Source organism: Cucurbita pepo, chromosome LG03 (genome assembly GCF_002806865.2).
Source record: "Cucurbita pepo subsp. pepo cultivar mu-cu-16 chromosome LG03, ASM280686v2, whole genome shotgun sequence".
Taxonomy (NCBI): domain Eukaryota; kingdom Viridiplantae; phylum Streptophyta; class Magnoliopsida; order Cucurbitales; family Cucurbitaceae; genus Cucurbita; species Cucurbita pepo.
Genome location: NC_036640.1, coordinates 9,747,778 through 9,775,280, shown reverse-complemented (window position 1 = coordinate 9,775,280; position 27,503 = coordinate 9,747,778). Strand labels below are relative to the sequence as shown.

The 27,503-nt window shown below is 36.8% G+C and overlaps 4 protein-coding genes across 5 annotated transcripts; all 4 read left to right on the top strand.

Annotated features, from left to right (window-relative positions):
- Window positions 1-3,477: 3,477 nt before the first annotated feature.
- On the top strand, window positions 3,478-13,404 carry LOC111791185. Its single transcript, XM_023672432.1, has 7 exons — window positions 3,478-4,077; window positions 6,956-7,055; window positions 8,379-8,444; window positions 9,007-9,121; window positions 11,198-11,280; window positions 12,132-12,193; window positions 13,049-13,404. Exons 1-7 carry the CDS (start codon window positions 3,878-3,880, stop codon window positions 13,155-13,157), a joined length of 735 nt encoding a protein of 244 aa, XP_023528200.1. The 5' UTR covers window positions 3,478-3,877; the 3' UTR covers window positions 13,158-13,404.
- A 703-nt stretch (window positions 13,405-14,107) lies between these two features.
- LOC111791495 (arabinogalactan peptide 23) lies at window positions 14,108-14,663 on the top strand. The gene has a single exon (XM_023672866.1). The coding sequence runs from the start codon at window positions 14,346-14,348 to the stop codon at window positions 14,535-14,537; it is 192 nt and encodes a 63-aa protein (XP_023528634.1). The 5' UTR covers window positions 14,108-14,345; the 3' UTR covers window positions 14,538-14,663.
- Window positions 14,664-16,750: 2,087 nt separating this feature from the next.
- Window positions 16,751-21,925, top strand: LOC111791638. The gene is made up of 10 exons (XM_023673045.1): window positions 16,751-17,005; window positions 17,070-17,203; window positions 18,012-18,208; window positions 18,291-18,581; window positions 19,372-19,430; window positions 19,528-19,564; window positions 19,671-19,742; window positions 20,264-20,414; window positions 20,550-20,681; window positions 21,473-21,925. The coding sequence occupies exons 1-10, from the start codon at window positions 16,870-16,872 to the stop codon at window positions 21,857-21,859; spliced, it is 1,596 nt and encodes a 531-aa protein (XP_023528813.1). The 5' UTR covers window positions 16,751-16,869; the 3' UTR covers window positions 21,860-21,925.
- Window positions 21,926-22,365: 440 nt separating this feature from the next.
- LOC111791000 lies at window positions 22,366-27,459 on the top strand. Of its 2 annotated transcripts, XR_002814604.1 has the most exons (10): window positions 22,366-22,562; window positions 23,863-24,002; window positions 24,108-24,168; window positions 24,434-24,482; window positions 25,356-25,410; window positions 25,490-25,577; window positions 25,856-25,974; window positions 26,730-26,793; window positions 27,039-27,091; window positions 27,179-27,459. XR_002814604.1 is itself a non-coding variant. In XM_023672165.1 (9 exons), the coding sequence occupies exons 1-8, from the start codon at window positions 22,367-22,369 to the stop codon at window positions 26,790-26,792; spliced, it is 771 nt and encodes a 256-aa protein (XP_023527933.1). In that variant the 5' UTR covers window position 22,366; the 3' UTR covers window position 26,793; window positions 27,039-27,459. The 2 variants fall into 2 exon arrangements, 1 of the variants encoding a protein (XP_023527933.1); XM_023672165.1 differs by having other exon boundaries at window positions 27,039-27,459.
- Window positions 27,460-27,503: the final 44 nt, after the last annotated feature.

Genomic DNA, 27,503 nt, shown 5'->3' with positions numbered 1-27,503 from the left:
CCAACCCACTCGAAATTAAAGTGGACAAATCGAATTAGGTGTGGATCCATTTTAATTTAAAAATGCGGTAATTAAACCATTAAAAATAAAATACAATATAAATTGACTAAGAATATGATCTTAGTGTATAATTTAGATTAGAAAATAATCAGTCAAGAAATATGGGAGTGGGGAAAGCTTGCAAACCGTGTGGACTATGGAATCAAACTATATAATAAAAAAAAATATGAAGGTATCAAACTATATAATAAAAAATAAATACGATACCGATATTGGGCTTTCTATTGTATAGTTTTCGAACATGGGTTTCATTATCGTTGGAATAAGAACTGGGACAATCACAGCCGTCCATCTTGATTCCTATATCCGATTTGATTCCCCCGTCAAGATTCCATGGTTTGGCTTGAAAATATTCTCGCAATTATTTTAGTTTTTTTTGTTAATAAATTATTTGAATTTGAATTCGAATTCGACACGTTGGTCTCGACATTTGCTTGTATCCCGTGCAACATGGGCATGTTATCTACTCCTCATTTTTCAAGAGTAAAGACTATTTTCATAGACTAACACGAGTCATTTTAACACGGTATGTCTTACTCACATGCATTCTAGAAAAATGCACGGAATGTCACCTAATATAAAATGGCTTCCAGTATACTCAACTATGAGGTTTCTAGGATTGAGGTGTACTGTTGGTATAAATAATAACTTTAATTTCTTTTAAGCATTTTTTAGTCATCCAAACCTCAAGGCTGCTCTCATTTGGATGTGGTATCGGTTCATTCATGTACTCCTCTAGGTGTCACAACCTCTATCATGGTTACAATTCGATTTTAAAAAAATATACTTATCCACAATACATATTATATTAATAACTAAAATATCAAACATTCATAAATCACAGTGTATCACTAACATCAAATATTCTTAATCTTCATAAGAATCTTAAGAATATGGTAGAGAAGATTGGGTCGTAACTCTATTTTTGAATTAGTTGTGTTGACCCTGTTAGTGTTGACCCTGTTAGACGAACACGACTCTCCACAATGGTATGATATTGTCCATTTTGAGCATAAGCTCTCATGGCTTTGCTCTGGGTTCCCCAAAAGGCCTCAAACCAACGGAGTTAGTATTCCTCACTTGTAAACCCATGATCATTCCCTAAATTAGTGTGGGACTTCCATCATCCAACACCTCCCCTCGAACAAAGTGCGCCTCCTCTTAATCGAGGCTCGACTCCTTTGGAGTCTTAGTCATTTTTTACTGCCTTCGAGGAGGGGCTTGGCTCCTTTTCTTTAGGAGTTCTTTGTTCGATATTTGAGGATTTACCAATCTATTGGCACGACTAAGTTTTAGGGCACGACTCTGATACCGTGTTAGACGAACACGACTCTTCACAATAGTATGATATTGTTCACTTTGAGCATAAGCTCTCATGGCATTGCTTTGGGTTTCCCCAAAAAGTCTCAAACCAATAGAGTTAGTATTCTTCACTTATAAACTCATGATCATTCCCTAAATTAGCCGATGTGGGACTTCCATCATCCAACAGACCCGACCAAAAAAATGTCAACCCAACTAAAAAAAATCTAAATCAATCTAACCTTTATAGTTTGGATTGAATATTGTAGGTTAATCGGTTATATAAAAACTCCATTTTTTTTTTTTACTTTTTTCCATTAAAATAATAATAATAATATATATATATAATATATATTTTGTATACATTGAGATTGGGCCTTAGAAGTGAATGGGCTCCTCTCTTCTAAATAGCTTCGAAGCTATTCGGTCTCTTGACTAAAGCGCATGTAACAACTTTAGCCCATGCTAGTAGATATTGTCAACTTTTCTTTTCCGACTTCTCTCAAGCTTTTAAAAACGCGTATTTTAGGGAGAAATTTCCACACTTTTATAAACAATGCTTTATTACTATCTCCAACAAACGTGGAATCTTACAGCTCACCCCGCATGTCGAGATTGAGTTTGTTTGCTTGCATCTATTCTAACCATATCGTCCACGTGTCTCCAACTTTCTATTACGTCTCGTGTTAACTCTCATTTACGGTCCATTCGTCTCGATCAAATTCATTTCCCAAAAACAACACAACTTCTTAACCTAACCATGGACAGTCACTTAGTCAACGAAAAAGGAGAAAAGCTCGGTCGGCGGCTCGAGGAAAAACAGCAGGCTGAGAGAAGCTGCCTTTTTTTATTAATATTGAGAAAGCCAAAAGGTCGTTCAATTAATTAATTACAAAACATTCTTTTAAATATTTAATGCCAGCAAATTGATAAATTAAATTATTATCATACTCATATAAAAACAAATTAAAAATAAATCTATTATAATTATAACTAATAATAAAATTACAACAAATCAATTATTGAAATTAAATTAACGAGTAATTATTATTTAGATTCGTGATTTATTTACATAAATTAAAAACTATCATATAAATAAAAATACACGAGGTCTTATGTGTTATATTATAGATCAATTTTGGATAAAATTTTCAAAATAATTTGATATACAAATATTAATCGACATATAAATATAAATATAAATATATATATATATATATATATATAATACAAGTGTCATGTGACCCATTATTCTATCCATAGACCATACATGCATTGTACATCAATAATTGATATGTTCTTTTAATTAAAAAAATATATAATAAAAAACTTTTAAAAAGTAAATTCTGCAAATTGGTTTAAAAAACAATGAAATTAATAAAAAAAGATTTAGTCTACTTTAATAAAAATTGACGACAAAAATCATTATTAAAAAAAAATTAAAAATCCATTGAGTTTTAAATAAATAAAAAAAATAAAAAGGGCAACTAAATTAAAATTTTGAATTTTGATTTTTTTTTGAATTTCAATAATACCCTTAAACTTAATTTTTTTGATTTATTTATTTATTTCATAAAAATTTGAGGGTATTAATTTTATTTTTAAAAGTTTTTAAATCTATTTGGTTAATAATAATAAGGTAATTTTTGAAAATTAAAAGGTATTTTTTAAAATGTTCGAGAGTATTTTAAAAATAAATTATTAATATTTTCCATTCAAAACTCATGTTGAATTTTTATTTATTTTTATTATTGTAGCATAATTAAAAAAGAAAAGGTAAAGAAAAAGAGAGGCAAAATTGGGGGGTAGAATAGACATTTCACAAGGGAGAGAGAATCCTTTTTTGAGCAAGGAAGACAAAATTCCATAATGCAAAAATTGTAAATATCTCAAATAACTATTAAAAACGAACATAAAATGACAAATAATAAAAGTAAGAAATAAAGAAAATAAAGAAAAAAAAAAAAAGAAAAAAAAAGGGGATTTCTTCTTTTTAAAATATTTAAAAATGGTTGTAAATTAATTTTAGAAGTTGAAATTAAAAAAATAAAAAAAAGAAGAAAAAGACAGAGAAAAAAGGAAGAAAGAAGAAATAAAGAAGAAAAAGGAAGTTAAAAAGATGTAACGTTAGCTTACGAATATGTTGACACCTTCCGACGTCAAACCTCCAAACCCTCTCTCGAATTGCTCTCTTCTCTGCAACATCCTGTAGTTTTGTTTACTTTACTTGAGCTCCCTTCAGTCTTATTCCCTACAAATCTTTCACATTTGTTTCCCTCCTTTTTGTTTTTTGTTTCTTCATTGATTGCTTCATCTATCTTCAATTTTGGTTACTGTTTGTTTGTTTTTGTTTGTTTTTTTGGGCTTCTTTCTTCTGGGTTCATTGATTTTGGTTGAAGGAATCTGAATTGGCGGGAGCCAACGTTCAATTATGTGGTTTTAGGAGGTGGGTTTTGCTTGGATTTGGATTTGGGATTTGGGATTGGAAAAGGTTTCGAAATTGTTGGGTGTTTTGATGGCTAACCCATCTGGGAACCATCACGAAGCGAGCCAACCATCGTCTTCCTTTGATGGAGGGAACCCCAGCAATGGTAATTCGACTCATGTGCCGGTGGCGGATAATTCGAGCTCGGCTATTGCTATGAAGCACAACCCAGGTATCTCGACGGATTGGACATCTGATGAGCAGGTCACACTGGAAGAAGGGCTTAAGAAGTGAGTACTTTTCCCCCCTTGTTTTGTGCTTCTTGCTTTTACTGATCTTTTCCTTTTAAGTTCAAGCTCTTTTTCATTAGTTTTCCAGCTTTTTTTCGTTGTTAAATGGTTAGATTATGAGATTGGTTCCTCGGAGTTGTGTTTAATGAGGCTCTTATTCATTTGGGGTTCGGACTTGAGGAACAATTTGTACTCGTTCTTCCCTTGGCATACTGGCTACGTCTATGGACTGAACTCATTTTTATTGAGTTTTGGGAATATATATGTTAATGTAGTTTGTTTCGAATGGGATTATTGGTAGTTAAGCATTTGTGAATTTATGTGGAATTTGCTCGTTTGAAGTATGAACTCTGAACTAATAGCAGCTCCCTGTTATCTGGATCTCACCACATGGCATCTGATAGTAGTTCCGGTCTGTTGCTTTTATCAACGTTTTCAACTGCACAAAGATTGTGAGATTCCACATCGGTTGGGGAGGAGAACGAAACGCCCTTTGTAAGGGTGTGGAAACCTCTCCCTAGTAGGCGCGTTTTAAAAACCTTGAGGGAAAGCTTGAAAGGGAAAGCCCAAAGAGGACAATATTTGCTAGCGGTGTGCTTGAGCTGTTACAAATGGTATCAGAGCCAGACACTAGGCGATGTGCTAATGAGGAGGCTGTTCTCCAAAGGGGGTAGACACGAGGCGGTGTGCCAGTAAGGACGCTTGGCCCCGAAGGGGGTGGATTTGGTGGGGTCCCACATTGATTGGAGAAAGGAACGAGTCTTAGTGAGGACGCTGGGCCCTGAAGAGGGGTGGATTGTGAGATTGCACATCGGTTGGGGAGGAGAATGGAACGCCCTTTATAAGGGTGTGGAAACCTCTCCCTAGTAGGCGCATTTTAAAAACCTTGAGGGAAAGCCCGAAAGGGAAAACCCAAAGAGGACAATATCTGCTAGCGGTGGATTTGAGCCGTTACAAAGATGTTCAAGTTCTTGTTGAGGGAAGGTCTTTGTTCTTAATGCGAGGGACAAAGGTGTAGGATTTAAAACTAAGTTTTAAACTATTGGAATAAGGAATCCATATATGTAGGACAAGGCTTGGATGCTTAACATAAAGAGTTTTATTTGACATACGATTGTAAAGTGTTTTTGAAAGCAAAAGTGGAACAACGAAAGGTTAGATGAGTGCAGAAACGATACCTTTTACTCTATTTTCTTAAAAGTGTCACAATGTGATTGGTTTGGAAGTTAAAAGATATCCATGTCAACATTTCAAAGGCCTTACTAATTCTCTCATCCAAAAGGAAACAAACTTACTCATTCACTGCCAAATGCAAGCATATGGAAGATGTTCTATGCGTTCGTTATTGCAAAAGGAAGCAAGTTCAAAGTCCGGGAAGATTCATGGGTGCTAAACACTCCTTTTTCGTGTCATTTACCCAAGTCTTTGTGCAGTAGATTGCTCTAAAGATAGATCAGTGACAGTGATGTAGGATTCTATGTGCTTAGATCAGAATGTTGACTTGAGAAGAAACTTATAGGACAGGAACAAGCTGGTACATGTTATACAAGTGTTTTGATTTGGCTCACAGTATGCATGAAGAGCGAACGTTAGTGCCCATGGAGACTTTTTCGGGTTGGTGGTTTAAACGAAAATCTAAGGAGCTATACTTTGGATAGGAAGGAACAATAAAATTTTAAAAGAGAGTAGTAGAGATTTTTGAAATCCGAACCGTGCAGTGCCTCCTTTGGGGCTAAACTCCCCAAAACTTCTTGTTTCCTGTTAGTGTTATCAACATGGATCGACGTCCTTTTATAGAATCCTCTTTTCTAGTTCGAAAGGAGATGCCTCATCTCCTTCTCGTGTTTCTATGTCTTCCTCATTTTTGTTGTTATAATGATATGCTAAGTATCAACATTTCATTTTAACCACCTCTGTTTTTTTTTTTTTTTAACAAGAATTAAACTTTTAATGATACTTGAAAAGACAGAGTTTCCTATATTACGCTATATACCATGGTGAAGGCTCGTCTTCGGTGATCAGAAGTTGCCTTACCTAAGCATCTTGCTGGAAGTTACGTACCGCTTGAGAACAATGTCTATATTTGGAGCTAGGGTTGACAAGTAAATGGTGGCTTAAATGTGTAAGAAATAAGTTATGTCAATTATTCGTGTCGTGTAAGCCATCATAGGTTGACCTCGTGGTTTAGATAGGCCATGAATATAATAAAGGGTTTAGAGGGAATGAGTTCAAGCTATTGTGACGGCCAACCGAGTTTAATATCTTACAAATGCAGTAGAGTTAGATGGTTGTCCAGCGACAATAATCATGGTGCATGTAAGCTGGCTCAATCAAACACACAAATATTTAAGAAAAAAAAAAAACTTGTAGAGAAAACTGGCCGAATGAGCTCTAATGCACGTATACGAAATTTTACGTCTAAGGCTCTATTTGAACTTGTAATGTTAAAAGCCCTTCTTATGAATTGTTGTATGACTTAGAGGATGTTTTTTTTATCATACCCCTCAGACGTTTTTCGATTGTTAAAAGCCGTTCTCAAGTTATTGTCTAGACTGTCAGAATGGTTAGACGTTCTAAGCAAATGAACTTGTAACTGCAGGAAAACGTTTTAGACACTAGACTTCGAAGATGAAGCCGCATCTTGGCTAAAACTCTATCTTGGAGGCTTCTTCTTTTCTTTTGTTTTACCATCTTCCTTTCTTCTTCGTGTTCTAACGTTTCTTTAAGGGGACATAACGTCGTACTTGAACTTCCGTGCATAGTTTTATTATTATTATTATTTTCCTATTCCCTTTCACCTTACTAATTTTTTTAAAATAGTATTCTAGGTGTTCCACTTGTTTTAGTAAATTATCTTGGTTTGGTTTATATGACACAGATATGCTGCAGAGTCTAGTGTTATTAGGTATGCAAAGATTGCAATGCAGCTACCGAATAAGACCGTACGAGATGTTGCTTTGCGTTGCAGATGGATGAATGTCGGTTCTTTTTCTCAGTTCTTGCCTTTATCAACATATAAATTATTTACAAGATTTCTGTTACTTGACTTGCAATCATGCATACCATTAGCACGATAATTGGTACGATATTGTCCTTGGATGCATCTTTGCTTGAAGCTCCATGAAGTTCTTGTTTCCAATAGGTTTTGCTAAACAAAGTAGGTTTAAATACATATATGTATTCTTATATGACAATTATGGATTGAAAAAGGAAGTATCGATTTTATAATCATGTTTCTCTCTTTTTTTTAACCCAAAAGAAAATAGTTAATTTGTACCTGATGCTTGCAAGTTGTTTACCAATCGAAGCTAGATTTTTTTTAATCAACTTTTTCTTTATGTGGTTCCTTGTGGTCGGTCTATTTGAATATGACATCTAATGTGAGATCCCACATTGGTTGGGGAGGAGAACGAAACACCCTTTATAAGGGTGTGGAAACCTCTCCTTAGCAGATGCGTTTTAAAAACCTTGAGGGAAAGCCCGAAAGGGAAAGCCCATAGAGGACAATATCTGCTAGCGGTGGGCTTGGGTCGTTACAAATGGTATCAGAGCCAGACACGGGGCGATGTGCCAGTGAGGAGGATGTTCCCTGAAAGGGGGTAACACGAGGTAGTGTGTCAGTAAGGATGTTGGCCCCCGAAGGGGGTGGATTTGGTGGGGGTCCCACATTGATTGGAGAAAGTACGTGTGCCAGCGAGGATGTTGGGCCTTGAAGGGGGGGGGGTGGATTGTGAGATCCCACATTGGTTGGGGAGGAGAACGAAACACTCTTTATAAGGGTGTGGAAGCCTCTCCCTAGCAGACACGTTTTAAAAACTTTGAGAGAAAGCTAAAAGAGGACAATATCTGCTAGCGATGGGCTTGGGCCGTTACAAATGGTATTAGAGCCAGTCACCGGGCGATGTGCCAGCGAGGAGGCTATTCTCCGAAGGGGGGTAGACATGAGGCAATGTGCCAGTAAGGATGTTGGGCCCCGATGGGGGTCCCACATCGATTGGAGAAAGGTACGAGTGCCAGGGAGACGCTGGGTGCTGAAGGAGGGTGGATTGTGAGATCCCACATTGGTTGGGGAGCAGAATGAAACACCCTTTACAAGGGTGTGGAAACCTCTCCCTAGCAGACGCGTTTTAAAAACCTTGAGGGAAAACCCAAAGAGGACAATATCTGCTAGCGGTGGGCTTGTACCGTTACATTAAGGCACTCTCTCATCATCTATGGACATCTTTAAACTTCTATATCATCTTTTTCAGGTTCAATTTTATTTATGCTCTCACTGTTTCTGTTTTACTTATTTTGGTCAGAAAAAGGAAAATAGCAAGAGAAGGAAGGAAGAACACAATTTATCAAGAAAAAATAAAGATAAAAAGGTATCTTGTAAATTATTGGTGCATTATTTGTGCTCTCTCTGTCTCTTTGGTTCACTTTTTAGTTTTCTTTTTATTGGTTTATGTTCATTTGTTACATGCAGCATATGCATTAGTTAAACTTGTTAAGTACCTAATAGATGTTGTCAAGACACCAATTACCATCTTGAAGGTCAATGATTCTACTCCTACCCTTACAATTGTTCTTCATTGCTTTATTTCGTTTCTTGTATTTTCGGGGAATCCCTCGTCTTTCTGGTTTGGTCGTTTCTTATTTTTACATCCTATGGGAGCTTGTTTCCTTGAACTTTATCTTTCTTTTCATATATCAATTTGTTTCTGGCCATGCACATACATAACATCTTATTTTTCCATTAAAGCATCCTCGTTGTGTTCGTGTTTCGGTGTTGGGTTTTTAGTGAACGAAACATTGCTATATCTGTGCCTCGAAGGGCCAGGATACTTAATTTTTACGTGATATAATCCAACGACTGCCACCAACTTAAGTTAGCCATTTCTTCCAGCATGTTCATAGAGATGGGGAATGATATTTTCTTTGTTGTAGGAAAGAGTATCGGAGCCTTCAATGAAGTCAGCACGGGTTGCAGCAAGGCCTAATGTGCCTCCTTATGGAATGCCTATGATTCCTATGGACAATGATGATGGTGTTTCATTTAAAGGTTTTGTTTCTTTACTCTTCCTTCACTACTACGTGTATTGGACTGTTGCAGCTCCTGCTTTTCGTTATCTTAACACGAAAGAGATAACACGAAAGACGGGGGAGCTAATTTGACGATCTGTTATTAATATACATTAGGTAATTTTCTTAGGTAATATACATTAACCAACTCCCACTTTTTTTTCTCTAAATTTTTTACCCATGTCTGTGGGTTTTTGAAGATATAAGTGATATCATGAAGCGTGATTGTTTTTGTGAGATCCCACATCGGTTGTGGAGGAGAACGAAACACCCTTTATAAGGGTGTGGAAACCTCTCCCTAGCAAACGTGTTTTAAAAACCTTGAGGGAAAGCCCGAAAGGGAAAACCCAAAGAGGACAATATCTGCTAGTGGTGGGCTTGAGTTGTGACTCCGGTTCCTGTTGGAGAAGTAGGATTAGTAGGATTAGGACATGTATCTCATCCACAAAATTTCAGTTTATCTATGGTAAAAAGAACAAAACAAGATATATCAATGAGATTAGTAGGATCGGAAGATCTATCTGTAGGCTTCGGAGCCCCCGGAGAAGTATTTCAAAGGTGTAGATGGGGAATGATTCGAGTATTCTGTATTGGCATGATCTTTGGCGTGGTGATGCTAGTTTCCCTCGATTATTCGGTATTTCTTCATTTCCCGATGATTCAATTTTAAGTTTTCGGGTTCCTCTTTGTCTTGCTCGGAAAATTATTTTTAGAAGGCTTTTAAAAGATAAGGAGACGAATGATTTCAACCGACGACTGGCCGTGTTACCCCGGCTCTAGTGGGAAATTTTGGAGATTCAAGGAGATGGAATATTTGGAGGCTTGGGGTGTATTTTCTGTCAAATCTCTCTCTAGCAAACGGGCTATTTTGTCTACATTGTCAAACGATTTGTTCTTTTCCTTGTGAAAGTAAAAAAGTCCAAAAAGAATCTAACGTTCTTTCTTGGATTTTGCTTAATAGCTGCCTTAACACCGAGGCGGATGACTCACCCTAATACAAACCACATTATCCAACTTCCCCACTTACTACATGTCTTTATTTGAAATGCCTCAAAAAGTGGCCGTGGATATAGAAAGATTATTCAGAAACTACTTGTGGAAAGATGGCCCGCACCTTGACCAATGGAATATTATAAACCTCCCAATAGAAAAGGGAGGCCTTGGTCTTCTCTCGATAAAGAAGAAGAACAAAGCTCTCCTTGCCAAAGGGATATGGAGATATCATCACGAAGAAAAGGCTTATGGAGAAATCTTACGAAGGCTAAATATACTCCTACATCAAACAAAAATCAACCCCTCCATCTTCTACAAAAGGACCTTGGAAGTACATAAAGAAACATCAAACCCTCATTACCAATCGAACCTGCCATAGGGTGGGTGATGGAGGAAGCACATAATTCCGGACCGACCCATGGTTTGAAAACACCATGCTAGCCCTGAGGTATCCACTTTTGTACAGTCTCTCTCATAACAAAAATGCCACGATCAAAGAAACGTGGAATGTTGTCAACAAATTCTAGGACCTCAAGTTCGGTAGGAATTTAAAGGATAATGAAGCAATAGAATAGGCCGAATTAAGCCTTGACCTTACCCCTATGGTATTGTCAAACAAATTAGACTCACTGACTTGCCTCCTCAGCACTGACGGGGTCTTTTCTACAAAATCCTTGATGATGAACATGGAGGAAAACGTAGAAGCAATAAATCCCACGTTACCAAAAACAACATGGAAAGGACATTAGCCTAAAAAGGTGATGCAATGCACATACGAATCACAAAGCCAAGCATTCATGTAATGCACATACGTTCAGAATTTTTGGACAACGATTCTCAATATATTCAGATGACATCTCACATTAAAGAATCTATTGGATATAGCCTTAACGTACCACCCTCTCAAGAATGCAAAAGCCCTACTATGAAAAAACTTCTTTATGATATATATATATATTTTTTTAAAAGGCGTGTTCGAAAGAGGAACATGTTTTTTCGTTCCTTGGCCACTTAGATGTATATTGTGCATAACATTTGCATTTGGTTACTGTGATGGTTTCAGCTATTGGTGGTACAACTGGAGATCTTCTTGAACAGAATGCACATGCCATGAATCAAATTTCTTCTAACCTTGCATCTTTTCAGGTAAACAACTTGGCTGTCTGGATATTGTTTTAGCATTTTTATAACCATTTGCACTCACTGTTGGTTATGAGTCCGAATTGCAATGGAGACTTCTTTTTTCATTTTTTCGCGTCGTCTAATAATTGTGATACCGCTAGCAGATATTGTCCTCTTTGGGTTTTTCCTTTTTGGGCTTCTCTTCAAAGTTTAAAAAAAAAATGCTTCGTTTTCCTCCCGAACCGATGTGGGATCTCATAATCCACCCCCTTCGGGTCCAGCGTCCTTGTTGGCACTCGTTCTCTTCTCCAATTGGTGTGGGACTCCCCAATCCACCCCTCTTTAGGGCCCAGCATCTTTGTTGGCACACCGTCTCGTGTCTACCCCCCTTCGGAGCTCAACGACATCGTCCGGTGTATGACTCTGATACCATTTATAACGACTCTAGGTAAGTAGAAATTTAAGATCGTTACATGAAACTTCTACAAGTCCGTCCCCTGTGTTCCCCTGGGGTGAAATTTGGTGGGCTGTGGATATTTGTTTGAATCTGTGAGCACTGATTCTCTTCTTCTGTAGAAGTTCTTGCCTTTTTATTTTTAAAAATCACTTAATGGCCTTTACCAAGCCTATCATTTGACTGCTTCTATGCATATATTTGTAATATGAACATATATAGCTGTCCATTCCAGCATGTTCTTTCTAAAACTGAAACATGGAATGTGGCTATAGCTGGAAATGTTTGATCATTTGATAATGGGAATGTTGATGTTCTGATTTTTGTATGAATTGTTGCCAGACGCCATAATGTTTTTTTTTTTTATAGGATTAGACAACGTAGTATAATGTTTGAACTAATAATGTTTTGTTTTATGTAGATACAAGATAATATCGGTCTCTTCTGCCAAACGCGGGATAACATCCTCAAAATAATGAGCGAGTAAGTTTCTCTTTTGGACTTCCCTTTAAGGTTTTTTAAAATGCGTTTGCTAAGGATATGTTTTCATACCCTTATAAAGAATGTTTCGTTTTCCTCCCCAACCAATGTGGGATCTTACAATCCACCCCTCTTCAGGGCCCAGTGTCCTCGCTGACACTCGTTCCCTTCTCCAATCGATGTGGGACTCCTCAATCCACCCCCCTTCGGGGCCAGCGTCCTTGCTGGCACACCGCCTCATGTCCACCCCCTTCAGGGCTCAGCCTCCTTGTTGGCACATTGTTAGGTGTCTGGCTTTGATACAATTTGAATGGTCCAAGTCCACCGCTAGCAGATATTGTCCTCTTTTAGTTTTCTCTTCTGGGCTTCCCCTCAAGGTTTTTAAAACGCGTCTACTAAGGAGAGGTTTCCACACCCTTATAAAGGATACTCCGTTCCCCTCTCCAACCGACGTGGGATCTCACAATCCACCCCCTTCGGGGTCCAGCGTCCACGCTGGCACTCGTTCCCTTTTCCAATCAATGTGGGACCCCCCAATCTACCACCCTTCAGAACCCAGCGTCTTTGTTGGCACACCTCTTCGTGTCCACCCCCCTTCGGAGCTCAGCCTCCTTGCTGGCACATCACCCGGTATCTAGCTCTGATACTATTCAAATGGCTCAAGCCCACCGCTAACAAATATTATCCTCTTTGAGCTTTCCCTTTCGGCATTTTCCTCAAAGTTTTTAAAACTTATAAACTTATATGCTAGAAAAAGGTTTCCACACCCTTATAAAGAAACCTTCATTCCCCTCCAACCAATATGATATCTCACACGTCGTTTGCTCTTGAACTTACCTTCAATCTTCATGGTTGCAGCTTAAACGAAATGCCGGAAGTAATGAAGCAGATGCCGCCTCTTCCAGTGAAGGTGAACGACGAGTTAGCGAACACGATCCTTCCACCGACCGCTCATTCCATGCAATGATGAAAGATGTTCAACAAAAACTGGTTCAGCAGCTACAGATTCTCCCTTTCAAATCACTTCCTGATTCAGAATTTTCTGCATATCATCAAATTTTTTGTTGTTGTTGCTTTAGCATATATGGATTCATACATTAGCGTAGATTGTAACTTAGATGCTGTGTAATAATTAGGAATGTTTTTTCTTTCTAATGGTCTGAGAAATGGAAAGTAATAAACAATGGTTGATTATTTGTATTTCTGTTTCCCTCCTTTCGCTGCCCGCTTCGTGTCGAACTTTACTTATACTTTATCACGATATGAAAGCATTGTGTTTATTCATGAATAAAGATGTCTATACGGAAGGTCAGGGGTGAATTGGGACCTTCGAGTGGTGAACCAGTCCTATGAGTGGGTTGAGAGGGCTATCGTCTTTAGGTTAGGTCGGAGCTCAAGAATTGGCAATCGGAAGTCAAAGACGGGCTATTGGAAGCCGGTATTGATCCCTATAATGGGTTGATTTTGGATCATTCAGTGGGTACCAAGATTGGTGGTTCGACATTCGACAGGGGCGAAGCCACGAGACTCAGTTTCATCAGGAAGAGAAAGGCAGGGCGGGCAGGGATCAAGAAGCTTTCTCCATTTCGGTCTCCACTTCCTCTTTCATTCCCGTTCTTGTAAATTTTTTCATTTATTTTTACAGAATTAATTAATTTATTATTATTATTTTTTTAAAAAATTAATTCTTCCAAATTTTTAAATATAATTTTAATTTAAATATTATAATCCTAGTATCTGTTGTAATATGCATATAATAATATATTTATAATAAACTCCAAAGTTATTGTTTTTACTTTCAATTTCTCAAAGTTATTGTTTTTACTTAGTTATATATTTATAATAATTTATAACTTATTTATAAATTATATATATATATATTTTATTGTTTGGATGAGAATTAATAGGGTATATCTATTATTAGCATGAGAATGAAGAATTAATTTTTAACCACAAAAAAAGGAAAAAAAAAAAGAAAAAAGAAAAGAAAAATCCGAAATTAGGAGGTTGAATCACATATAAATACCACCGATCTGCTTCATTCTTCCTCAGGCAATCAGCAAACAACAATCTAAGGCTTCTTCGGTTTCATCACTCTCCTCTCAATCAGAAGTGATTTTCCCGCCGGAGAAACCCTAATTCATCCTCATCCGCCATGGAAATGAAGAACATCGCCTGCGCTGCCCTCTTCGCCGCCGCTGCAGTCACTGCAGTTGTGGCCTCCGATGAGTCTCTCTCTCCCGCTGCCGCTCCTGGGCCGAGCAGCGCCGCCTCCGCCGCTCTTCCCGCCCTTGGATCGCTTATCGGTGCGTCGCTTGTTTCCTTCGTCGCCTACGTATTGAACTGAAGCCCCGCCAGAGAAGGAGATTCTATAATTCGATTTGATTTTTTATTTTGTTTTGGATTTCCGTGGACGATGTGATGCTACTCAAATTTCAAAATTAATAAAGAATTTCGATTCATTATTATATTACAAATAACCTCTTTTATTTTAATTGCTTAATAAATAATTTTTACTAAAAATTCATTACTTATTTCTTATTATTATCATTGTTAATGCATAAATATTTGATAGACTTTGGCACTGGATGTTCCAAAAATGGGGTACTATCGGGTTGGATGAATTCAATAATAGAGTCTGTTGGCATTCTAGCCTTCATTCTCCTTTGAGGACCTACCCGAAAGAGAATCCAATATTTCTTGGTCGTGAATATTTGAATAGGATGTTTAAAGTTCATATACTAACCATAAGAATATTTTTGAACTTTAAAAAAAAATTAAAAATATATATTTTTTGTTTTTAAACTTTCGAAATTTCATAGGCGTTTTTTTAAATATTTTTAAAACACAATTTAATGTTTCATAAAAAAAAAAATAATAAGTAATTTTGATTTTGATTTTTTTTTTATTAATTTTTTTTTATAAGTTTGAAGTAAACCTTTGAAAAAGTATTTATGAGACAAATTGTAATAAAATTATAGTTAAAAAAAAGTTTTTTTTTTTTTTTTTTATTTTATATAATAATTTATATTATATTGATAGAGATATTTATGACATTTATTTTTTTTTCTTTTGAATTTTTCCTTTTTTTTTTTTTTTTTTTTTTTTTTTTTTTTTTTTTTTTTTTTTTNTTTTTTTTTTGTCCACTCTCTTGGTAACATTATTAAGCAATCTCGAACCCTAAACCCTAAAATATTTCAACCTTTTCACACACATCGAAGAATGTTCAAGCAAACCCATATTTTCACACCAAACCCGAAGAACCCACTTCAAATGGATTTCTCGACATTTCGACATGGTCATGTTACCTATTTCTTGCTTTTTAAGAGGAAATAATACTATCCCGAGAAACCAACACTCTTCACTCACAGGAAAAATTCCTAGGAGATCATCAACATAGAATTGTTTCAAATAAAACACGCTTAACTATAGAAGGGCCTTGTTGGTATAGGTAGTGTATGTGGTATCAATTCATTAATATATTACTTTACTCGGGTGTCACATGACTGTTTTAAATGACCCATATGATGAAGTTACATGCTTTCATATTTTTTTTCTTTCTAAATTTTAAATAAACAAATAACTCGTGTTCTATGTCACAGAGAACGTTGGAGAATGTCGGAATCATCAAGTACCGAACCCAGATTTCGAATCCTTGGTAAAAACGTAATCAATCTAATTATTTTTTCTCGAGTATTTAATTTAATTTTTTATATTATTCGTAATTTTGACAATAATTTAAGTAATATAAAAAGGGAAGCATTTTTTTGTTGCCATCCATTTAAGACTTCCTAGAAAGAGAGCTGTCTAGGAATTCAGAGTTTTTGACTTTTTCTCTAAATTTGCCGCTTTAATTTCGTTGAAAATTCAGAAAAAATATTTAAAATATTTAAAAAATCATTTTGGTCCTATTTTGAAATTTATTTCATTTTAAATAATAATAATTATTATTTAATCAACTTTGATTAAAAAAAAAATTATAGATTTATAAAATTTTTAAATTATATATAATAGTTTTAATTTTATTTAACATTTTTTAAAAATTAACCAATTAATTAAACATAAAATTAAATACTATATGTAATAACACATTTAAAAAATTTATTAAATATAAAATAAAATTAAAAATCAATTAAAAATTAAAAATTTATTTTAAAAATTAAAAAAAAAGTTTCCACCGTATGAAAAGATGCAAGGAAGAAACAGCATCACCAACCCCTTCATTTACTTTAATGGAAGAATGACTTCTTTGACTGCAACTTCTAGAGAGAGAAAGAGAGAGATTAATGGTTTTGGTCAAATGAATTTTCAGACAAAACCCATTTGAAAACATCAGTGATTACATTACATAACACAAACCATTTTGGATTAAGTTGAAGAACACCAACTTTCTCTCTCTAGAATCATCATCATCATCATCATCAATGGTTTCGTTGAGTACCACTTTAATGGAGTTGATATCAAAATGTTCTAAGCCTAAGCCTACTTTTTTTGAATAAATAAATAAATAAATCAATCAAATCCCTCTGTTTCAGCTTCGCAGACCAATTTCCGATTGGCCTCTGTTTTTTCTTCTGTTCTAAAAGGTTGAAGATGTTCATATTAATGCGAAAATTTTGGAGGGATTTGATTTCTTACCAGTTTCTCTCTCCTTTGTTGTGAATTTGGGCGAACCCAGAATGGGATCAAGAAATGGAGGTGAAGTGATGGGAATTGCTCTGTTTTTGTTGTTGGTGAGTTGGGGATGGATTTTCCCGGAAACTGTGGGACAGAAAATTTCATCTTCTACCTCTCTGCTGCTACAGGATGATGATGGTAAGGATGAAAGTTGATGTTTTTAGTTATGGAAAAAGATGGGTTTCATGGATGAGTTTTGCAGGGACAGATTTGGTGCACAGAAATGATGGGTTTGAAGCAATCATGGAAGAAGATGATACTGTTAGAGATGATCCTTTGAACCATTTCAACAAGTATAGAGGTGGATATAATATCACCAACAAACACTATTGGAGTGTAAGTTTCTCTCCCGTTCACTAGTTCGGTTCGGTTCGATTGAGTTGTGAATTATTTAGAGATATTTCATTAATTAGTTGTCAGATCACACGTGTTGGAGAGGGGAACTAAACATTTCTTGTAAGGGTGTGACAATCTCTCTTTAACGGTGATACGTAATGGACTAAAGTAGACAATATATGCTAGTGGTATGTTTGGATGGTTACAAATAGTAGCAGAGCCAGACACTAGACTATGTGCCAGTGAGGACGCTGGCCCCCCAAAGGAGTGGATTGTGAGATCCCATATCGGTTGAAGAAGGGAACGAAACATTCGTCGTAAGGGTGTAGAAACCTCTCCCTAATAGACTGGTGTGCTAGTGGGGACGCTGGACGTTTAAGGGGGGTGGATTGTGAGATCCTACATCGGTTGGAGAGGGGAATGAAACATTTGTTATAAGAGTGTGGAAATCTCTCCCTAATAGATTGGTGTGCGAGCGGGGACGTTGGGCCCTCAAGGGGAGTGGATTGTGGGATCCCACATCAGATGGAGAGGGGAACGAAACATTCATTGATTGTGGAAACCTCTCCCTAATAGACGCGTTTTAAAACCGTGAAACTGACAGCGATATGTAATGTGCTAAAGTAGACAATATGTGCTAGTGGTGTGCTTTGGGCTGTTACAATAATACAAACTCATAAACTTTGGCTTTTCCAACTAATTCGGAATCATTTGGATTAATCGAGTTTTTGGGATTATCGAGGTTTTCAAACACCGAAGCGGGACGACACAGAGTTGACTTTATTGATCTTGTTGTTGTTGGTTTCAGTCAACAATATTCACAGGAGCTGCAGGGTATGGGATTGGAGTGGCATGGCTTGTGTGTGGAATGGTCTATGGAGCAATTTTGGCTGCAACTCAGAGCTGTGGGAAGGCAAGGGGAAAGGGAAAGGGAAGGATAAATTATGGGCACAAATTTTACCTATGGACCATTATTTTGGCTGCTTTCTTCACCATTTTAGCAATGTAAGTCTCTTTATATGGAACCCCTCAACTTTACTTTACTTATTTACAGTGAGAAAATGACTGTTGTTGATGTTTTTAACAGCGTGGGCTGTGGAGTGGTGATTGGAGGAAGCAGTAAATTTGATAGAGAGGCAAAGAACATAGTGAAGATTGTAATAGAGACAGCCAATGGAGCATCAGACACCATTCAAGACACAACCTCAGCCATGAAAGACATGATTGCTAACTTAGAAGCTTCTACTTCTGATAGTGGAAGTGAGCAAACTTCTGGAGCTTTGATTTCTACTTCTCACCAACTTGATGCTCAAGCTGCAACTATTCAGTGGCAAGCCAATAAGAACAGGCTCTTGATCCATAAAGGCCTCAACATAATGTACGTTAAATTACTTCGGTTCATAGACTTGTTAGGCACGTGTGACTCTAAGTCCACCGCTAGCAGATATTGTCCTTTGTAGGTTTCTCCTTTCGAACTTCTCCTCAACTAGAGAGAGGTTTCTAATGTTTCATTCTCTCCCCCAACCGACGTGGGATCCCATCATCCACCCTCCTTTGGGGTTCAGCGTTCTCGCTCGCGCTCATTCCCTTATCCAACGGATGTGAGACTCCCCAATCCACCCCCCTTCGGGGCCCAGCGTCCTTGCTTGCACACCGTCTCATGTTCATCCTCCTTCGGAGCTTAACCTTCTCGCTGGCATGTCGCCCGTTGTCTTGCTCTGATACCATTTGTAATAGCTCAATCCCACCGCTAGCAAATATTGTCATCTTTAGGTTTTCCCTTCTGGTCTTCCCCTCAAGGTTTTTAAAACACGTATGCTAGGGAGAGGTTTCCACACCCTTATAAAAATACTTCGTTCTTCTCTCCAACCGATGTGGGATCTCACAATCCACCCCCCTTCGGCGCCCAACATCCTCGCTGGCACACCATGCGATGTTTGACTCTGATACCATTTGTAACCGCTCAAACCCACTGTAAGCAGATATTGTCTTCTTTGAGCTTTTCCTTTCGGACTTTCCCTCAGTAGAAATAGGTTTCCACACTCTTGAAAAGAATGCTTCGTTCTCCTCCCAACCAATGTGAGATCTCATAGCACGAGACCGAGCTGATAAGTTCTTCAATATTATCTTCATGAGTGTACTGAAAAGGATGTTTGTGTGGTTTGCAGGTACATAGTGACCATGGTTACAATGTCCTTAAACTTGGGAGCTGTAATTGCTGTGTCTGGTGAGTTTGTGTGGTTTCTTAAAGACAGCTAACTTTGTCCAAGAATTTCAATTTTGTGATGTACTTTGTTTGTTTGTTTGTTTTGTTTTGTTTGCAGTATTTGGGATTCTCAGATTACGAAGACCATTTCACTTGTAAGAATTATTATCCAATTATTTACACATCAAATCTCAATGTTCCTTCTCACAAAACACAACACAAAACATCCTTAAAAAACAACTTGCTTTGTTTTTCTTGCAGTTTCATTGTCTTCTGCTGGCTTCTCACAGTTCTCTGTTGGATCTCCTTTGGCTTGTACCTTTTCTTGAACAAGTAACTCTTTCTCTCTTTTCCGTTTCAACTTCAAATTTTCTCCTTTGTTTGATCGGGTTTTAACATTCTCTTGCATCTCGTGCGATGTGGTGACAATACTTACTTTTCGGTTTTAAGAGTGAAAACTATCTCTACATACAAATACAGATCATTTCAACATGTTTTGTTCTTACGCACGTGCATTTTAAGAAAATTCTCAAGAGATCACCTGTGAGATCCCACATCGGTTGGAGAGGAGAACGAAGCATTCTTTATAAGGGTGTAGAAACCTCTCCCTAGCAAACGCGTTTTAAAAATCTTAAGAGAAATCTCGAAAAGGAAAGCCTAAAAAAGACAATATCGAAAGGGAAAACCCAATATATTTCAACATGTTTTATCTTTACTCACAGTGATTGAACCGTCGAAAAAGAAAGTACATTTTGTTGGTATAAGTCGTAACATTCAATTCTTTTAAGCTTTTCTTAGTCATCCTATTCTTAAGATCGCTCTCAGTGAATATTGATTTTATTATTTGATTTCAGTTTCTCGAGCGACACGTGCACAGCTCTCGAAATGTTTCAAGAAAATCCCAACAACAACAGCCTCAGTTCTATTCTCCCATGTGAGCAACTGCTAACTGCAAGATCAGTTCTCACTGATGTAAGTTCAGAGATTTATGATCTTGTTAATCAGGTAATTTTTTTTTACCCTATATGATCTTTTTTTTTATCTGCATTCATCATGAACAAGCTTACAAAACATATATAGTTGGGTTAACTGATAAAATTACCTACAATTTTAACCTTTTTACTTCTTTTTGCTTTGTAGGTCAACACACAAATTTCAGTATCATATCCAGACATTGCTCTGGTCTGCAATCCCTTCTCACAACCTCCATATTATGAATACCAACCTCAAAACTGCGCAGCGAATACCATTCGTATCGGAGATATCCCCAAGGTAAATACGTTAATCTAAGCTCAAATTTGTATGGTTTTTGTGAGATCCCACGTTGGTTGGAGAAGAAAACGAGTACAAGCGAGAATGCTGGGCTCTGGAGGGGGTGGATTATGAGATCTCACATCGGTCGGAGAAGGAAACGAAGCACTCTTTATAAGAGTGTGTGGAAACCTCTCCCGCGTTTTAAAAACTTAGGGGAAACCCAAAAGGGAAAGCCTAAAAAAGTCAATATCTGCTAGTAGTGGACTTGAGTTGTTACGGTTTTACTTTTAGTCTACATTCAAGAAGTCTCGTGACAATAAAATTATTGTCCTTGGATTTCTCGTTAACACGTTTGGTCTATTTAACATATTTTTTTAACATTATATACAAAGATGTCTACGAGCCAGGGGCAGGGACAGGGATAGAGAAGCCTTTCTCTTTCTCGTCTTTGTCCCCACCTCTTATTTCAATTTTCATCCGTGTCGAGATTTATGGAGAATGGAGACCATGAATATAATCCCGGTCGCCAACTTCATTTAGCTAATGAGAAAAAATCTCTCCCTACACACTATTTCATTCCCCATTTAAAGAGGAATTTCTCACCGAGCCTCGAGGACCCCATTCCTGGGTTCAAAAGACATCTCTAAGTTGTATAACATATAGCCATGCAATGTTATACAACGAACAAGAGAAAAGCTTTCGAGTGACATGCAATAACAGCTTGATGCGTATTTAGCAATACCCGTGTGACATACTCTTTGATATCGACATTTCCATCGACACCGACACCGATCTTATCGTTCTTTCAGGTGCTAAAGCTACTCACATGTTCAAATGAAAGCAAGGAAGGGTGTGAGAATGGTCAATTCATGTCCAACTCCGAGTACAAAACAGTAGAGGCATACACAAACTCAATACAAGACTTCCTCAACGTGTATCCAGGAATGGAGAGCCTGGTGGAATGCCAAACACTCAAAGATGCCTTCGCCAAGATCTTGGAACACCACTGCAAGCCTTTGGAGAAATATGCGTACATGGTTTGGACAGGGCTGGTTTTTGTGTCGGTTGTTATGATGTGTTTGGTTTTGGTTTGGACAATTAGAGCCATTGCTGACCAAAAACTCCACCTTTCAGTTGGATCGGTGCAGCCGGCCAGATGTTCAACTCCAAACATGTTGGAGATGGCTAATCATTGACACTCCGTCATGTCTCGTTGGTTAGGTTAGGATAGAATCAATCGGTAATCCCGAGAGTCCCGAGAAGCTCGCACAAGCAAGCTCAGGGTATGTTTTAAGTTAGAGATGAAATGCGTTTGTGTTTGTATATCGGCTAAATTATACAAAATAACATAGTTATATACATGTCTGTATATCAATCAATGGATTTATAGTTAAATTCTTATCCACTCGAGAAAAATTGTGTTAATGGTAGAATATTCTCGCCAACATGTTTTCATATAAACGATTTAGATTAAATTATTTGAAACAATTTCAAAATGGGTCGTTTGGATAAGATAATCTATATCGTTTAAACGCGATTTTCTTATATGTCTCGATAATATTAAAATATAAATAAAACAATTAATATTATTATTAAAAATTAAATAAAACATTCTGATGACAGTGAAATTACAATTTTGCCCTTACATTCTACGGATAGCTTCCTCCCAGAAAAATAGAATGGAAAATTAATGATAATAAAATATGATAAAAATGCAGCGACGCCCATCTTCACCAGGATCATCGCCGGTTGAGCTCGGAGACTGCCTGGAAGAGCTGCTCAAGTTCACGCTCCAATCTCACATCGATGGAGCCCTAGAGCATGATCTAGGATTATCTGCAGAGTTCTGCTCCCACCTCCTGAATGACGATCTTCCTCGATCCAATTTAGATCGCCCTGGTACTCAAAATATGAAACCTTAGTTTGTCATTTTCGGGAGAAGTAGAAGAAATTGATCCTTATGAACTTGTGTTTCTCTCTGTTGATTTTGAAATTCACTTCTCGGGAATCCATGGTTTTGGTAGCGGATTTAGTGGTGAAGGAGAAGTGTATCGCTGCATATTAGATTCTGGTTCTTTTTTGTTTTAGATAATGGAAATTTATGAGTGTAGTGTTGAGGATGTTAGCTAATTTAGGAATCATCATGCGTATCTCCATTAGTATGAGGCCTTTTGGGAAGCCCCCAAGGCTTACGAGAGCTTATGCTTAAAGTAGACAATATCATATCATTGTGGAGATTCTTGATTTCTAACATGGTACCAGAGTCATGCCCTTAACCTAGCCATGTCAATAGAATCTTCAACTGTCGAACAAAGACGTTATGAGCCTCAAAGGTGTAGTAAAAAAATGACTCGAACAAAGGGTATACTTTGTTCGAGGACTCCAGAGAAGGAGTCGAGCTTCGATTAAGGGGAGGCTGTTCGAGGGCTCCACCATAGGCCTTAGGGGAAGTTCTATAGTGTACTTTGTTCGAGGAGAGGATTGTTGGGAGGGAATCCCACATTGACTAATTTAGGGAATGATCATGGGTTTATAAATAAGGAATACATCTCCATTGGTATGAGGTCTTTTGGGGAAACAAAAAACAAAGCCAGGAAAGCTTTAGCTCAAAGTGGATAATATCATACCATTGTGGAGAGTCGTGATTTCTGACATGTAGTTTGTTTGTTTTCTTTTTAGTAAAACGGATTTAAACTAGATAATTGACTGTAGTTCATAATGCGTTTAAGTGGAAAGCTATTCTCTGTAATTAGGTTCTTCCCATTTCTCTGAGAAATCCGTATTTGCAGCCCTGTGCTATCTTTCAATTAGATGACTGTTGAAATACTATTATTCTCTTGGATTTCTTATTTTGTTGTATCAAAGTTTAGTCCTCAATGTTAATTTGATCTTAAATCCGGGCTAGGAGTGGACATTCTTGTGGTTGGGCTAAGTTATCTTGTGGGGTTAGCTTTCATTATCTTAAATGTTTGTTTTGACTGAATTTGGGAATTTTAGTTTCTGTGGCTGTTTTTGGTTCCTTTTTTTAGCTTAGTTTTAGATGTTGGCTAAGTTTAAAGGGATCTATTAGTCGGTGTAAGGAACTAAGTTTGTTGGTCGATTTGCAGTTTCTTATATTTATGTTCTAATAGAACTGTCCTGCTTTTGATTTATATTTTGATATGGATAACAAGGGGATTGAACAATACTTCTCTATCAGACGTTTCCAAATTGTATAACGATCTAGCGTCGACTCTTTGGAAGTCGGTCTCCAAAGCACCGTGTCGGTCATTAGATGACTTGGAGGACAAAGAAAAATGCAAGGAGTTGATTACCCAAGGAGGAGCTGAATTAGTAAATGCAAGTGCTTTTATACATAGCATTGATTGATCGAGTCTATTAATTATGATGATTTCCAAAACCCAACTTTTATGTCTAATCTAGCCTTTGCCTTGCACATAACAGGTTCTAAAGACAGTTAACTTTGAGCTTCATGTTCAGGAGCCTTTCTTTACTCAGCTAAAAGGTACTTCTATTAGATTATCTGTGCATTCTTAAGCTTGTGCTAGATGGTATACGTATACTGAATACGTAAACAAGAACAGTTAAAAATCAAACCTCTCTCACTTGAGAGCGCTCAGTGCACGGCACACGTTATACAAAAAAACACGAGAACCGTAAGAGTGTAGGTTTTGAATCTTTTTGAGGATATGATTTTACTTGTTGACCTATTGGGCAGTCTTGTGATATTTAGCATGGATTTGTCTGATGCAATGTCTTACTGGTTCTAGATGGCCTGAAGACAGTGGAAGGAAGATGTGCTGCTGGTGATTACATTCGGTATTGTAAATACTTTTCCATAATAAAATTACTTCCTTTGCTCGCTTTGTTTATTTTATATAACTTTCTTAATCATTTATTTGGGCCATAAACAAACGATTTTCTTCGTAGAAAAAAGCAAACACTATTTACAAGATGTTACAATATTGGAGACTTTTGAGTTGCTATAGTTGTGAAATATTACATTGGTTCTTTGTAATTTGGCAAGATTGTCTTGAACTTGACAAAACAACCTGAATGTCAAAACGACGTGGTATTTAATGTTAGGAATCACGAATCTCCACAATAGTATGATGTCCGCTTTGAGCAAAAGCTCTCGTGACTTTACTTTTGGTTTCACCAAAAGGCCTCATACCAATGGAGATGTTATTCCTTGTTTATAAACTCATGATCAACCTCTTAATTAGCTGATGTGGGACTCTTCTCCCAACAATTCTCCCCTCGAACAAAGACACCATAGAGTCTCTCTTTGAGGCCTATGGAGCACTCGAACAGCCTCCCCTTAGTCGAGGCTCGACTCCTTTTTGGAGCTCTCGAATAAGGTACATCATTTGTTCAACACTTGAGTCACTTTTGACTACATCTTCGAGGCTCCCAACTTCTTTGTTCGACATTTGAGGATTCTATTGGCATGACTAAGTTAAGGACATGGCTCGATACCATGTTAGGAACTATGACTCTCCACAATAGTATGATATTGTCCACTTTGAGCATAAGCTCTCCTGGCTTTGCTTTTGGTTTCTCCAAATAGCCTCATACCAATGAAGATGTATTTCTTACTTATAAACTCATGATCAACCAAGGTGGAACTCCCTCCCAACAATCCTCGACCTTTGATTCTCTACTAATTTTTAACTATCTTCTTTGGTTCAGAATTCAGCCTGGAGCCTTGATACTTTTCAATAAATGTTTGTTGTTTGAGGTTCAGGTATTAATTCTGCAAAAATCAAAACATTGACATTTCTCCACCATCCATTGTTTCCATACAAAGTTTTTAAACTCTGCAGGATGTTCGTCAATACCCTTCATTTTCTGCAATGTTGGAAGCAGAAAGTCTTGATAAAGTTCTTCCTGGAGTAAAAACCTTAACAGATGGTAAGATAACAACCTATATACTCTTTTTTTTTTTTCTTTTTTGATGAAACAAGTAAAAACCTATATTGTTAACTTTCATTTCATTAAATTTTCATGATCTTATACTCATAATAATATATGAGCTTTGGAAAACATTATTTGTTCTTACCTTCTAAGGTCATAAGAGCCATATCTGGTTGGTTTGCTGATACATAATCCCTTTTTATTCTCATTATTGTGCAAAATGATCCAGCTGCTATCTGAATATTGTATGAGTTATGAGGTGCAACTTGCTTCAGGTGTTCAAATATACAGGAATTTCTATTCTGAAGAGAAAGAACAGTCCAATGGTGTCCTTGGAATTCATGTCAAAAAATCTGTTGTCCAGCCATCCGTTGTTTTGTCCAGAATTATATCTGTGAGTTTGATTGCTTCCCTACTTTTCCTTACCTACTGTCTTTGTTGCTAAGTGTGAGACCCCACATCGGTTGGGGAGAAGAACGAAACATTCTTTATAAGGGTATGGAAACCTCTCCCTAGTTGACACATTTTAAAAACCTTGGGAGGAAAACCCAAAAGGAAAAGTCCAAATAGGACAATATCTGCTAGCGGTCCTCTAAAGTTTCTAAGTCTATCACAAGCACCAGAGAAAAACTTTAGCCTTCTTTGGACCATTATGCTTCCATGTTAGGCTAGTTCAAGCCATATTAGCTTGGTAGGTTTAGTTGATAAAGTTTGAAAGCCATACCTGCTAGAGTATCTGTCGGATCCCTCAAGGTACCAAAGGATTCAGTCAGCACCATCCCTCAAATGCACTGCACAAGGGCCACCCAACTGTATAGTTCTTTGTCACAAAAGACATCTTTTAATGACCAACAATCGAATATAGAGGCTATAAATAGTATTAGTCAATTTAATGCATAATATTTAAAAAACAATATTCTCCTCTCCCTTCCCCGTCTTATCTTTCTCGTCTTCGTCACGTCACTCCTTCCATCGTGATCCTTAGGTTAGCATCAACTTTTTGTTACGTTAACTAATAAAAGTTTCGACATAGACCAAATAAAATAATTTTACAAAATTAAGAGATAAAATTTAAGATAATTTAAAAAAAAAAATACGTATTTTTTAATTAATGCTACAAACTAACAAAATATTTTGATGTTTGGTCAGGGATTAGGCTACAATGCTATTCAAAGCTTTCTTGGCTTTTCAAGCACAGAAGAATCACTCTAGGGTAATAATCTCAGCTACTTAAATAATTTGGCTTTGTCCTTTATTATTTTTATTATTATAATATTTCTGGATAAAAGGGTTATTTCAGCCATGTATGTCGTCTCTGTAAAGTAGATCTGGAGAGTGTAGTAAAAAAGAGCATTTGTGCTCTCTTTTAGCCAACGACTAAGTTTCTTTACAATTCTACGTAGTTTAGGTTATATGTTTATAATCATTCAAGCTTGACATGATCAATCTTGCTTGTAGAGTGATTCGAACATCAAACAAGTGTTCTTGCCTTGACATATTCGTTCAATAAGGTAACTCGAATCTTTCTTTCTCTTGAGGTGATTCCTTATCATTTTGAGATTATTAGATATATTGTAAAAATCGTATTCTTCAATAAGGTTATTAGATCAAATTCTCAAGAGTTGCAATCATCTGGAATGATTTCAAAATCGACATGGGAGTTTTAGCATTTGTAAACTAAGAGTTCGCATATCTAGTATAAGGGTTCTTAGATTTAACTCACTAGAATTATCGTATCAAGTAGACACTTAAACTTTTTTTTTTTAGAGAATCCGATACTTTATTCCATATCTTTATATATAGTTGTTTTATTTATGTCATATTCTTTGCGTTGAATATAGGTTTTGTCAAAAGTATATAATACGTGTGGAACTTCTAATTTTGATTCTATGGACTTATTAGACGCCAAATTTAAACTTCAAG